Genomic DNA, 11,696 nt, shown 5'->3' on the forward strand with positions numbered 1-11,696 from the left:
AGCGACTGAGCCGGGTCCGGCGGCCGCCGGGACTTTGTGTCCCCAACCCGTCCCGGTCATCGACCGCAAGGTTTGGGCAGCGCCGGTAAATAATTCCCTGAGTCACCAAATTTTATCAAATAATCCCCTGGAACCCGGAAAATGCTACGGGGAAAAAAAAAAAAAATTTAATTAATTAATTAATTAAAATAATCAAAAAAAAAGGGGCGTGAGGAGAGCCGGGGACATTCCCCAAGGAATTCCAAGCGGCCCGGTCACTCCGGCCCAGCCCTGGCGCCGCCGGTGCTGATAAGATAGCGAGGGGAAAGCCGGGGGTGGGCGCCGCCTTCGGGGCGGGGCCGGCGTCCCGAAAGTCCTGGAGATGGTGGAGCCGGGAATGGGGGGAGTCTGGGGTGGGGTGGGTTGGGTTGAGTTGGGTTGAGTTACGTTGGGTTTAGTTGGGTTGGGTTTAGTTGGGTTGGGTTGGTTTTAGTTGGATTGGGTTGAGTTGCATTTGGTTGGGTTGGGTTGGGTTGGGTTGGGTTGGGTTGGGTTACATTGACTTGGGTTGGGTTGGGTTGGGTTGGGTTGAGTCACCACAGGGTGACGGCCACGCATCCCCTCCCAACGAGGGGAGGGGGTTTTGGGGTGGGGAGGGGGTTTTGGGGTGTCCCTCAGGGGGTCCCGGTGGGATTTGGGGTGGTTGGGTTGAGTTACGTTGACTTGGGTTGGGTTGGGTTGGGTTGAGTCGTTGTGGGGTGACGGCCAGGGGGTTTTGGGGTGGGCAGGGGGTTTTGGGGTGTCCCCAAGGGGGTTCTGGTGGGATTTAGGGTGGGTTTGTTGGGTGGTCTCACCTTCCTGGATGTGCCTGTATGCCCCAGTTTGTCCCAGTTTGTCCCAGTTTGTTCTGGGTGCCGTCTCCTCCCAGTATCTCCCAGTATCTCCCCTGTATCTCCCAGTTTGTTCTGGGTGGCACCTGCTCATTGGGGTGTCCCAGTTTGTCCCAGTATGCCCCAGTATGTCCCAGTTTGTTCTGGGTGCCAATTCCTCCCAGTATCTCCCAGTAAGTCCCAGTCCCTCCCAATATGTCCCAGTCCATCCCAGTCCCTCCCAGTAACCTGGCACCCCCCACCCCCAAAAACGAAGGAATTAAACCAATAAATCAATTCTTTATTATCAACACATCGATTAATCACCATAAATAAATACGGGGGGAGGGGCAGGAAAAGGGGGCGGGGCTCCTCCCCCTCCCCCACCCCAAAAGGGATTTTTTTTGGGGGGGGGAGGGCTTCAACCCCCCCCGGGGACCCTCCAGGCCCTGCCCGGGGGGAGGTTGGGGCTTCATCACCCCAAATAAATAAATATTGAGGGGTTCCCTCCCCCAAACCCCACGGAAATCCCCAAAATCCCCCAAAATCCCCCCAAATTCCCCCCAAAATCCCCCCAAAATCCCCCAAAGACCCCAACCCCGAGGGTCTCGCCCGGCTCCTGACGCGTCCCGCGCGCCGGAGCAAACTGGGAGCTACTGGGAGATACTGGGAGGTGGTCCCAGTTCTCACATGGGTTTGGGGGCTCCCCTCATTGGGATTTGGGGGTCTCCTGGTCCAGGTCAATGTCCTCTCATTTGGGTTGGGGTCTCCTGGTCCAGGTTGGGGTCTCCTGGTCCAAGTTGAGACCCTCTCACTTGGGTTGGGGTCTCCAGGTCCATGTTGGGGTCTCCTCATTGGGGTTTGGGGGTCTCCTGGTCCATGTTGGGGTCTCCTCACTGGGGTTGGGGTCTTCTGGTTGGGGCTGGAGTCTCCTGGTCCATGTTGGGGTCTCCTGGTCCAGGTCAATGTCCTCTCATTTGGGTTGGGGTCTCCTGGTCCAGGTTGGGGTCTCCTAGTCTAGGTCGAGATCCTCTAACTTGGGTTGGGGTCTCCTGGTCCAGGTCAGGGTCCCCTCACTTGGGTTGGGGTCTCCTGGTCCATGTTGGGGTCTCCTGGTTGGGGTTGGGGTCTCCTGGTCCATGTCAAGGTCCCCTCACTTGGGTTGGGGTCTCCTGGTCCATGTTGGGGTTTCCTGGTCCATGTTGGGGTCCTCTGGTTGGGGCTGGGGTCTCACGGCCCAGGTCAATGTCCCCTCATCGAGGTCGATGTCCCCTCAATGGTCTCAATGTCCCCTCCCCTGGGTTTGGGGTCCCCTCGTTGGGGTCGGGCTCTCCTGGTCCAGGTTGGGGTCTCCTCAGTTGGGTCGGGGTCTCCTGGTCCAGGTCGATGTCCCCTCACTGGGGTCGATGTCCCCTCACTGGGGTCGATGTCCCCTCATTTGGGTTGGGGTCTCCTGGTCCATGTTGGGGTCTCTTGGTTGAGGTCACGGTCTCCTGGTCCAGGTTGATGTCCCCTCATCAGGGTCAATGTCCCCTCATTGGGGGTGGGGTCCCCTCGTTGGGGTTGGGGTCTCCTGGTTCATGTTGGGGTCTCCTGGTCCAGGTCGATGTCCCCTCACTGGGGTCGATGTCCCCTCATTTGGGTTGGGGTCTCCTGGTCCATGTTGGGGTCTCCAGGTCCAGGCCCATGTCCCCTCAATGGGGTCGATGTCCCCTCATCGGGGTCGTTGTCCCCTCGTTGGGGTCGGGGTCTCCTCGTGGCGCTCCAGGAGGTCCCACGGCGGGGTCAAAGGTCAGGGGTGACCCTCGGCCTCGGGGTCCTCAGCTGGGGGGAGGGGACAGAGTGAGAGGGGGGATTTGGGGTCCCTTTTGGGTCCTGGAAGGGGATTTAAGATAATTTTTGGGTCCTGGAAGGGATGTGGGGTCCCTTTAAGGTCCTGGAAGGGAATTTAGGTCCTTTTTGGGTCCTGGCAGGGGATTTAGGGTCATTTTTGGGTCCTGGCAGGGGATTTGGGATCATTTTTGGGTCCTGGCAGGGGATTTCAGATCATTTTTGGGTCCTGGCAGGGGATTTCAGATCATTTTTGGGTCCTGGAAGGGGATTTGGGATCATTTTTGGGTCCCGGCAGGGGATTTAGGATCATTTTAGGGTCCTGGAAAGGGATTTAGGATCATTTTTGGGTCCTGGCAGGGGATTTGGGATCATTTTTGGGTCCCGGCAGGGGATTTGGGATCATTTTTGGGTCCTGGAAAGGGATTTAGGATCATTTTAGGGTCCTGGCAGGGGATTTGGGATCATTTTTGGGTCCCGGCAGGGGATTTGGGATCATTTTTGGGTCCTGGAAGGGGATTTGGGATCATTTTTGGGTCCTGGAAGGGGATTTGGGATCATTTTTGGGTCCTGGAAAGGGATTTAGGATCATTTTAGGGTCCTGGCAGGGGATTTGGGATCATTTTTGGGTCCCGGCAGGGGATTTGGGATCATTTTTGGGTCCTGGAAGGGGATTTGGGATCATTTTTGGGTCCCGGCAGGGGATTTGGGATCATTTTTGGGTCCTGGAAGGGGATTTGGGATCATTTTTGGGTCCCGGCAGGGGATTTAGGGTCATTTTAGGGTCCTGGCAGGGGATTTGGGATCATTTTTGGGTCCTGGAAGGGATGTGGGGTCTCTTTGGGGTCCTGGCAGGGGATTTGGGATCATTTTTGGGTCCTGGCAGGGGTGCACGTACCTGCAGGAAGGGATCCACCCTCTCCAAGGAGGGTCTGAAGGCGGGGGAACCCCCCAAACCCCCCTGGGGGGGTCCCGGGGGTCTCGTCCAGGTCTCGGGGTCCTCGAATTGGGTCTGGGGGCGGCGGGGGGGGGCGGCGACCCCCGGGTTGGGGATGACGGAGCCGCGCGGGGGGGGCCAGGAGAAATCGTCCAGCTCGTACCAAGAGCCCCCAAAATAGGGGGGGAGGTCACTGGGGGAGGGGAAAGGGGGGGGGTGAGAATTGGGAGACCCCTCCCCAAAATCCCCAATTTGGGAGATACCACCCCAAACTGGGGATCTGAACTGGGAGACCCCTCCCCAAAATCCCCAAGTTGGGAGATACCACCCCCAAAGTGGGGATCTGAACTGGGAGACCCCTCCCCAAAATCCCCAAGTTGGGAGATATCGCCCCAAACTGGGGATCTGAACTGGGAGACCCCTCCCCAAAATCCCCAATTTGGGAGATATCGCCCCAAACTGGGAGATCCCCCCCCCCCCCAAAACTGTGAATCTGAACTGGGAGACCCCTCCCCAAAATCCAAACTGGAAGATACCACCCCCAAACTGGGAAAACTGGAGCGGGAGACCCCTCCCCAAAATCTGAACTGGGAGATCCCACCCCCAAACTGGGAATATGAACTGGGAGACCCCTCCCCAAAATCCAAATTGGGAGATACCACCCCAAACTGGGAAACCAAATTGGGAGATTCCCCTCCTCAAACTGGGAATCCAAACTGGGAGATCCCCCCCAAAATGGGAGAACCCAAACGGGGAGCCCCCTCCCCAGTCAGAACCCAAACTGGGAACCCAAACTGGGACCCCCCCTCCAAACTGGGAACCCATCCCAAACTGGGAGCCCCCCAAACTGGGAACCCAGACCGGGAGAACCCCCCCAAACTGGGAGCCCCCTCCCAAATGGGAAACCCAAACTGGGAGAACCCAAACTGGGAGCCCCCTCCCCAGTCAGAACCCAAACTGGGAGCCCCCTCCCAAACTGGGAGACCCCCCCAAACTGGGACCCCAAACTGGGAGCCCCCTCCCCAAACTGGGAACCCAAACTGGGAGCCCCCTCCCCAAACTGGGAGCCCCCTCCCCAGTCAGAACCCAAACTGGGAGCCCCCTCCCAAACTGGGAACCCAAACTGGGAGACCCCCCCAAACTGGGACCCCAAACTGGGACCCCCTCCCCGTTCCGGTACCTTTGGTAGCTGCGGCGGCGGCGGCGGCAGAGCAGCGCGGCGACGAGGATGAGCACGGTGAGGAAGAGCAGCGCCACGGCCACGCCCAGCCCGGTGCCCACCTTGCTGACCCGGCCCGAGCACCGCGGGCCCGCGTACCAGAACAGCTCCTGGTCCGGGCAGCTGCGGGGGGACACGGGGCTGGGACCTCGTGGTGGGAATTGGGACCCCCCAATGGGTGGTGGGACCCCATCATGGACATTGGGACATCCCAATGGGTGGTGGGACCTCGTGGTGGACGTTGGGACCCCCCAATGGGTGGTGGGAGCCCATCATGGACATTGGGACATCCCAATGGGTGGTGGGACCTCGTGGTGGGCGTTGGGACCCCCCAATGGGTGGTGGGACCCCATCATGGACATTGGGACATCCCAATGGGTGGTGGGAGCCCATCATGGACATTGGGACATCCCAATGGGTGGTGGGACCCCATCATGGACATTGGGACATCCCAATGGGTGGTGGGACCTCGTGGTGGGCATTGGGACCCCCCAATGGGTGGTGGGACCCCATCATGGACATTGGGACATCCCAATGGGTGGTGGGACCCCATCATGGACATTGGAACCTCATGGTGGACATTGGGACCTCCCAATGGGTGGTGGGACCTCATGGTGGGCGTTGGGATCCCCCAATGGGTGGTGGGACCCCATCATGGACATTGGAACCTCGTGGTGGACATTGAGATCTCCCTCAAGGGGTGTTGGACCTTGTGGTGGACATTGGAACCCCATGGTGGATGTTGGGACCCCATCATGGACATTGGGACCTCATGGTGGACATTGTGACCCCATGGTGGGTTCCAGGACCCCTTTGGTGGGGTCTGGGACCCCCATGGTGGCACTCACAAGCACTGCGGTCCCTGGCGGGTGACCTGGTGGGTTCTGGGACCCCATGGTGGCCCTTGTGACCTTGTGGTGGGATCTGGGACCCCTTGGTGGGATCTATGACACCATGACAGGTTCTAGGACCCCGTGGTGGACAATGTAACCTCATGGTGGGTTGCAGGACCCCTTGGTAGGATCTGGGACCCCATGGTGGGATCTGGGACAGGTTCTGGGACCCCTTGGTGGGGTCTGGGACCCCTTGGTGGGATCTGGGACAGGTTCTGGGACCCCTTGGTGGGGTCTGGGACCCCATGGTGGGATCTGGGACCCCTTGGTGGGATCTGGGACAGGTTCTGGGACCCCACGGTTGGATCTGGGACCCCTTTGGTGGCACTCACAAGCACTGCGGTCCCTGGCGGGTGACGTGGCAGCGGCCGTGGTGGCACTCCAGGCTCTGGGGCCGGTTGGGCGTGCAGGAGGTGACGCAGTGCAGGACCCCCGAGGTCACCACCGGCCAGAAGAAGGCGCCGTAGCCCGGGGGGGCTCGCTGGTGGCACAGCTCTGCACGGAGGGGACAACGAGGGGACACGGAGGGGGGGTGAGGGACAGGAGATGCTGGGTGGTCAAGAGGGTCCATGGGATGGTCAGAAGGGGACAATGGGATGGTCAGGAGGGTCCATGAGGTGGTCAAGGGGTGGTGGGTGAAGGACAAGAGATGTTGGGTGAGGGACAGTTGATGTTGGGTGGTCAGGAAGGTCCATGGGACGGTCAGAGGGTGGTGGGGTGGTCAGAAGGTCCATGGGGTGGTTAGGGGACAATGAGGTGGTCAGAAGGTCCATGGGATGGTCAGAAGGTCCATGGGATGGTCAGGGGACAATGGGATGGTCAGAAGGTCCATGGGGTGGTCAGAAGGTGCATGGGATGGTCAGGAGGGGACAATGGAGTGGTCAGGAAGGTCCACGGGGTGCCCAAGGTCTCCACGCCATGCTCACCATCCAGGTCCTTCACCTCCCTCATGGCGCCGACCACGGGGTTGTCCCTCAGCACCAGGCACAGCACGGCTGCGGTGGGAGGAGAAGACATCAGGGACCACCACCCTCGGACGGACCCCGGCCGGAGGTCCAGGGGAGGTCCCACAAGGGCTCCAGGAGGATCTGGGGGGGCTTCAGGAGGTCACCCACAGGTGTTGTGCTGGCACTCGCCCTGGCCGGCCGCCGCCTCCCGCAGGTTCTCCACCATCTCCTCCGTGGTCTCCTGGAACCCCTCGGTGGTGTTGCTGCTCTGGGCCATGGTGAAGAACGCCTGGTGTCCCACCACGACGCTGCCGGACCTTCAGGGAGAGGACACGGGAGGTCACAAGGGGGGTTCTGAGGACATCCCACCCCACCCCAGCCCTTGGGGGTGGTCAGGGACCTCCTTACTTGAGGCTGGTGATCTTCACGCCTTCATAACCAGCGATGGTCCCGTAGATCTTCTTGATCTGCAAGAAGGGCAGAAGGTCACCTTGGTCACCTCTGTAGTCACCTCTGTGGTCACCTCTGTGGTCACCTCTGTGGTCACCTTGGTGGCCGTGGTGGGACGCCGTGGTCGCCCCAGGTGCTCACCTCCTGCCGGAAGAGGTTCTGGAAGGACAGGAAGGTCTCCGAGTTGGGGTCCTGGAGGTCCTCGGTGTAGTTGAAGTTGGTGAGGGTCACCTCCATGTCCACGGCGGCCATGATGGTGCCAGGGAACGCTGGAGGAGCAATGGGGAGAAGTGGAGTTGGTGGGGTGGGATGGGGGTGAGGACCTCCAAGATGACCAGAACCCCCAAGGTGCTGAAGACCTCCAAGAAGACCAAGACCACCAAGATGCCCAGAACTCCCAAGGTGCCCAGGACCCCCAAAACCACCAGAACCCCCAAGAAGACCAGAACCCCCAAGGTGCTGAGGAACCCCAAGAAGACCAAGACCCCCAAGAACATCAAAACCCCCAAAACCACCAGGACCACCAAGAAGACCAGGAACTCCCAAGAAGCCCAGGAACACCAAGGTGTTGAGGAACCCCAAGGTGCCCAGGACCACCAAGAAGACCAGGAACCCCCAAGAAGACCATGACCCCAAAAACACCAGGAAGGACCACCGAGGTGCCCAGAACCTCCAAGAAGCCCAGGACCCCCAAGAAGCCCAGAACCTCCAAGATAACCAGAACCCCCAAGGTGCTGAGGAACCCCAAGAAGACCAAGACCCCCAAGAACATCAAAACCCCCAAAACCACCAGGACCACCAAGAAGATCAGGAACCCCCAAGAAGCCCAGGAACACCAAGGTGTTGAGGAACCCCAAGGTGCCCAGGACCACCAAGAGGACCAGGACCCCCAAGAAGACAATGACCCCAAAAACACCAGGAAGGACCACCGAGGTGCCCAGAACCTCCAAGAAGCCCAGGACCCCCAAGAAGCCCAGAACCTCCAAGATAACCAGAACCCCCAAGGTGCTGAGGAACCCCAAGAAGATCAGGACCTCCAAGGTGCCCAGGCCCCCATCCCAGGCCCCCCAGGGGCGAGGTGGCCCCACCACTCACGCAGGTTGGTGTCCACGGTGTCGGTGGAGAACTCGCAGCGTGCTCCGGCGTAGGACGGCGAGCAGAGACAACCGGTGGCGCTGGGTGTCCCCCCGTTCTCACACAGCCCTGGTGGGACACCATGGGGACATCAGGGACAGCCCCGGGGACGCCTCCAGGAGAAGGCGGAGCTCACCTGGGGAGGACTCACCTGGTGGAGGAGGAGCCGTGGTGGAGGTGGTGGAGGTCAGCACCGTGGTTGTCCGTGAGGTTGTGGTGGGCCCTGAGGAGGTCGTGGAGGTACCTGAGGTGGTCGGGGTGGTCCAGGAGGTGGTCGGGGTGGTCCATGAGGAGGTTGTGGTGGGCCCTGAGGTCGTGGTGGTCTTTGGGGTGGCCGTGGTTGTCCCAGTGGTGGTTGTGGAGGTCCCAGAGGTGCTCGTGGTGGATCCTGAGGTGGTTGTGGTGGGCCCAGAGGAGGTTGTGGAGGTACCTGAGGTGGTCGGGGTGGTCCATGAGGAGGTTGTGGTGGGCCCTGAGGTCGTTGTGGGTGTCCTTGATGTGGTCGTGGAGGTCCCTGGGGTGGTCGTGGTGGACGCTGAGGTGGTTGTGGGCGTCTCTGGTGTGGTCGTGGTGGTCTCTGGGATGGTTGTGGAGGTCACTGAGGTGGTGGTGGGCTCTGGGAAGGTTGTGGAGGTCACTGAGGAGGTCGTGGTGGTCTTTGGGGTGGCTGTGGTTGTCCCTGAGGTGGTCGTGGAGGTCCCTGAGGTCGTGGTGGTCTCTGGCGTGGTCATGGAGGTCACTGAGGAGGTCGTGGTGGACCCTGAGGAGGAGGTGGTGGTCATTGGCAAGGTCGTGGAGGTCATTGAGGTCATGGTGGTCCCTGAGGTGGTCTTTGGGGTCTCTGGTGTGGCTGTGGAGGTCCCTGAGGTGGTCATGGTGGACCCTGAGGAGGTGGTGGAGCTCCCTGAGATGGTTGTGGAGGTCTCTGAGATGGTCGTGGTTGTCCCTGAGGTCGTGGTGGTCCCTGGGGTGGTTGGGGTGGTCTCTGGGGTGACCACAGAGGTCCCTGAGGTGGGCGAGGTTGTCCACGAGGTGGTCGTGGTGATCTCTGGGGTGGTCGTGGTGGACCCTGAGGAGGTCGTGGAGGTCCCCGAGGTGGTTGTGGCGGGCTCTGAGGTCGTGGTGGTCTCTGGGAAAGTCGTGGAGGTCCCTGAGGTGGTGGTGAAGGTCCCCGAGGTGGTCATGGTGGTCTTAGGGGTGGTTGTGGTGGATCCTGAGGTGGTGGTGGTGGTCTCTGGGATGGTTGTAGTGGTCACTGAGATCGTGGAGGTCCCTGGTGCAGTTGTGGAGGTCCCTGAGGTGGTCGTGGTGAACCCTGAGGATGTCGTGGAGGTCCCTGAGGCCGTGATGGTCTCTGGGGAAGTCGTGAAGGTCCCTGGGTTGGTCGTGGTGGAGCCTGAGGAGGTGGCGGTGGTCCCAGAGGGGGTTGAGGTGGTCCAGGAGGTGGATGTGGAGGTCCCCGGGGTGGTCGTGGAGGTCCCCGGGGTGGTCATGGTGGTCCCTGAGGAGGTTTTGGAGGTCTCTGGAGGGGTTGTGGAGGTCCCTGAGGTCGTGGTGGTCCCTGAGGAGGTGGTGGTGGTCCCTGGGGTGGCCACAGAGGTCCCTGAGGTGCTTGAGGTGGTCCCTGGGAAGGTTGTGGTGGTCACCGGGGTGGTCGTGGTGGTCCCTGGTGTGGATGTCGTGGTCACTGGAGAGGTTGTGGAGGTCACCGAGATGGTCGTGGAGGTCTTGGGAGTGGTCGCGGTAGATGCTGAGGAGGTCGTGGAGATCTCTGGAGTGGTCGTGGTGGTCCCTGGAAGGGTTGTGGAGATCCCTGGGGTGGTCGTTGTGGTCTCTGAGGTGGTCGTGGAGGTCCCTGAGGAGGTGGTGGTGGTCACTGGGGTGGTTGGAGTGGCCTCTGAGGTGCTGGTGGTCTCTGGGGTGGCCACAGAGGTCCCTGAGGTGGTTGAGGTGCTCACCGGGGTGGTCGTGGTGGGCTCTGAGATCGTGGTGGTCACCAGGGTGGTCGTGGTGGTCCCTGGTGTGGATGTCGTGGTCACTGGAGAGGTTGTGGAGGTCACTGAGATGGTCGTGGAGGTCTCTGGAGGGGTCGTGGAGGTCCTTGAGGTCCTGGTGGCCTCTGCGGTGGTGGTGGTGGTCACTGGGGTGGTCGTGGTGGTTGTAAAGGTCGTGGAGGTCTCTGAGGGGGTTGGTGTCATCACTGGGGTGGTCGTGGAGGTCCCTGAGGATGTGGAGGTCCCTGAGGTGGTCGTGGAGATCTCTGGGTTGGTCGTGGTGGTCTTAGCAGTTGTCATGGTGGTCCCTGAGGAGGTCGTGGAGGTCTCTGGAGGGGTCGTGGAGGTCCCTGAGGTCGTGGTGGGCTCTGGGAAGGTTGTGGAGGTCACTGAGGAGGCCGTGGTGGACCCTGAGGAGGCGGTGGTGGTCTCTGGGGAGGTGGTGGAGGTTGCTGGGGTGGTCGTGGTGGTCTCTGAGGTGGTCGTGGAGGTCACTGGGGTGGTCATGGTGGACCCTGAGGAGGTCGTGGAGGTCTCTGGAGAGGTCGTGGAGGTCTCTGAGGTCGTGGAGGTCCCTGGGGTGGTTGGAGTGGTCTCTGAGGCGCTCGTGGTGGACACTGATGTCATCGTGGTGGTCCCTGAGGTGATTGTGGAGGTCCTTGAGGTTGTGGAGGTCCCCGAGGTGGTCGAGGTGGTCCCTGAGGTGGTCGTGGTGGTCAGTGGTGGGTTCATGGTGGTCCCTGAGGTCGTGGAGGTCTCCGGGGTGCTCGGGGTGGTCGTGGAGATCACGGTGGTCCCTGACATGGTCGTGGAGGTCTCCGGGGTGCTCGTGGTGGCCTCTGGAGTGCTCGTGGTGGTCCCTGAGGAGGTTGTGGAGGTCCCTGAGGTCATGGTGGTCACTGTTGTGGTCATGGTGGTCTTAGGTGTGGTCGTGGTGGTCCCTGAGGACGTCGTGGAGGTCCCTGTGGTGGTTGTGGTGGTCTCTGAGGAGGTTGGGGTGGTCCCTGAGGAGCTGGTGCTGGGCCATGAGGTCGTGGTGGGCTCTGGGAAGGTGGTGGTGGTCCCTGAGGTGGTGGCAGTGGTCTTAGGTGTGGTCATGGTGGAGCCTGAGGAGGTCGTGGAGGTCTCTGGGGTGCTCGTGGTGGTCGTGGAGATCACGGTGGTCCCTGACGTGGTCGTGGAGCTTGCTGGGGTGGTCGTGGAGATCTCTGGGTTGGTCGTTGTGGTTCTTGATGTGCTCGTGGTGGTCCCTGAGGAGGTTGTGGAGGTCTCTGAGGAGGTTGGAGAGGTCCCTGAGCTGGTCGAGGAGGTCACTGGGGTGGTCATGGTGGTCCCTGAGGAGGTCGTGGAGGTCTCTGGAGGGGTCATGGTGGACCCTGAGGTCGTGGTGGCCTCTGGGGTGGTTGTGGTGAGCACTGAGGTGGTCGTGGTGGACCCTGAGGAG

General features: G+C 61.0%; 1 protein-coding gene across 1 annotated transcript; it reads right to left on the minus strand.

The window, feature by feature from the left end:
• Window positions 1–8,405: 8,405 nt before the first annotated feature.
• On the minus strand, window positions 8,406–11,350 carry LOC128950211 (mucin-5AC-like). Its single transcript, XM_054295093.1, has 2 exons — window positions 8,982–11,350; window positions 8,406–8,874 (listed from the first exon to the last, which is right to left on the minus strand). Exons 1-2 carry the CDS (start codon window positions 11,348–11,350, stop codon window positions 8,406–8,408), a joined length of 2,838 nt encoding a protein of 945 aa, XP_054151068.1.
• Window positions 11,351–11,696: the final 346 nt, after the last annotated feature.

Source organism: Melozone crissalis, unplaced genomic scaffold, assembly GCF_028551555.1.
Source record: "Melozone crissalis strain CALT ecotype California unplaced genomic scaffold, PUWL_Pcris_2 ptg000498l_1, whole genome shotgun sequence".
NCBI classification, from domain to species: Eukaryota; Metazoa; Chordata; class Aves; order Passeriformes; family Passerellidae; genus Melozone; species Melozone crissalis.

What these genes read in the sequence shown, in the direction of transcription:
- LOC128950211 (XM_054295093.1), bottom strand. Translation starts at nt 11,350, where the DNA reads ATGACCACACCTAAGACCACTGCCACCACCTCAGGGACCACCACCACC. An exon ending in TCAGTGACCTCCATGACCAC is followed by an intron (nt 8,875 to 8,981) that starts GCCAGAGACCAC and finishes CAACCTTCCCAG; the next exon opens with AGCCCACCACCACCTCAGTG.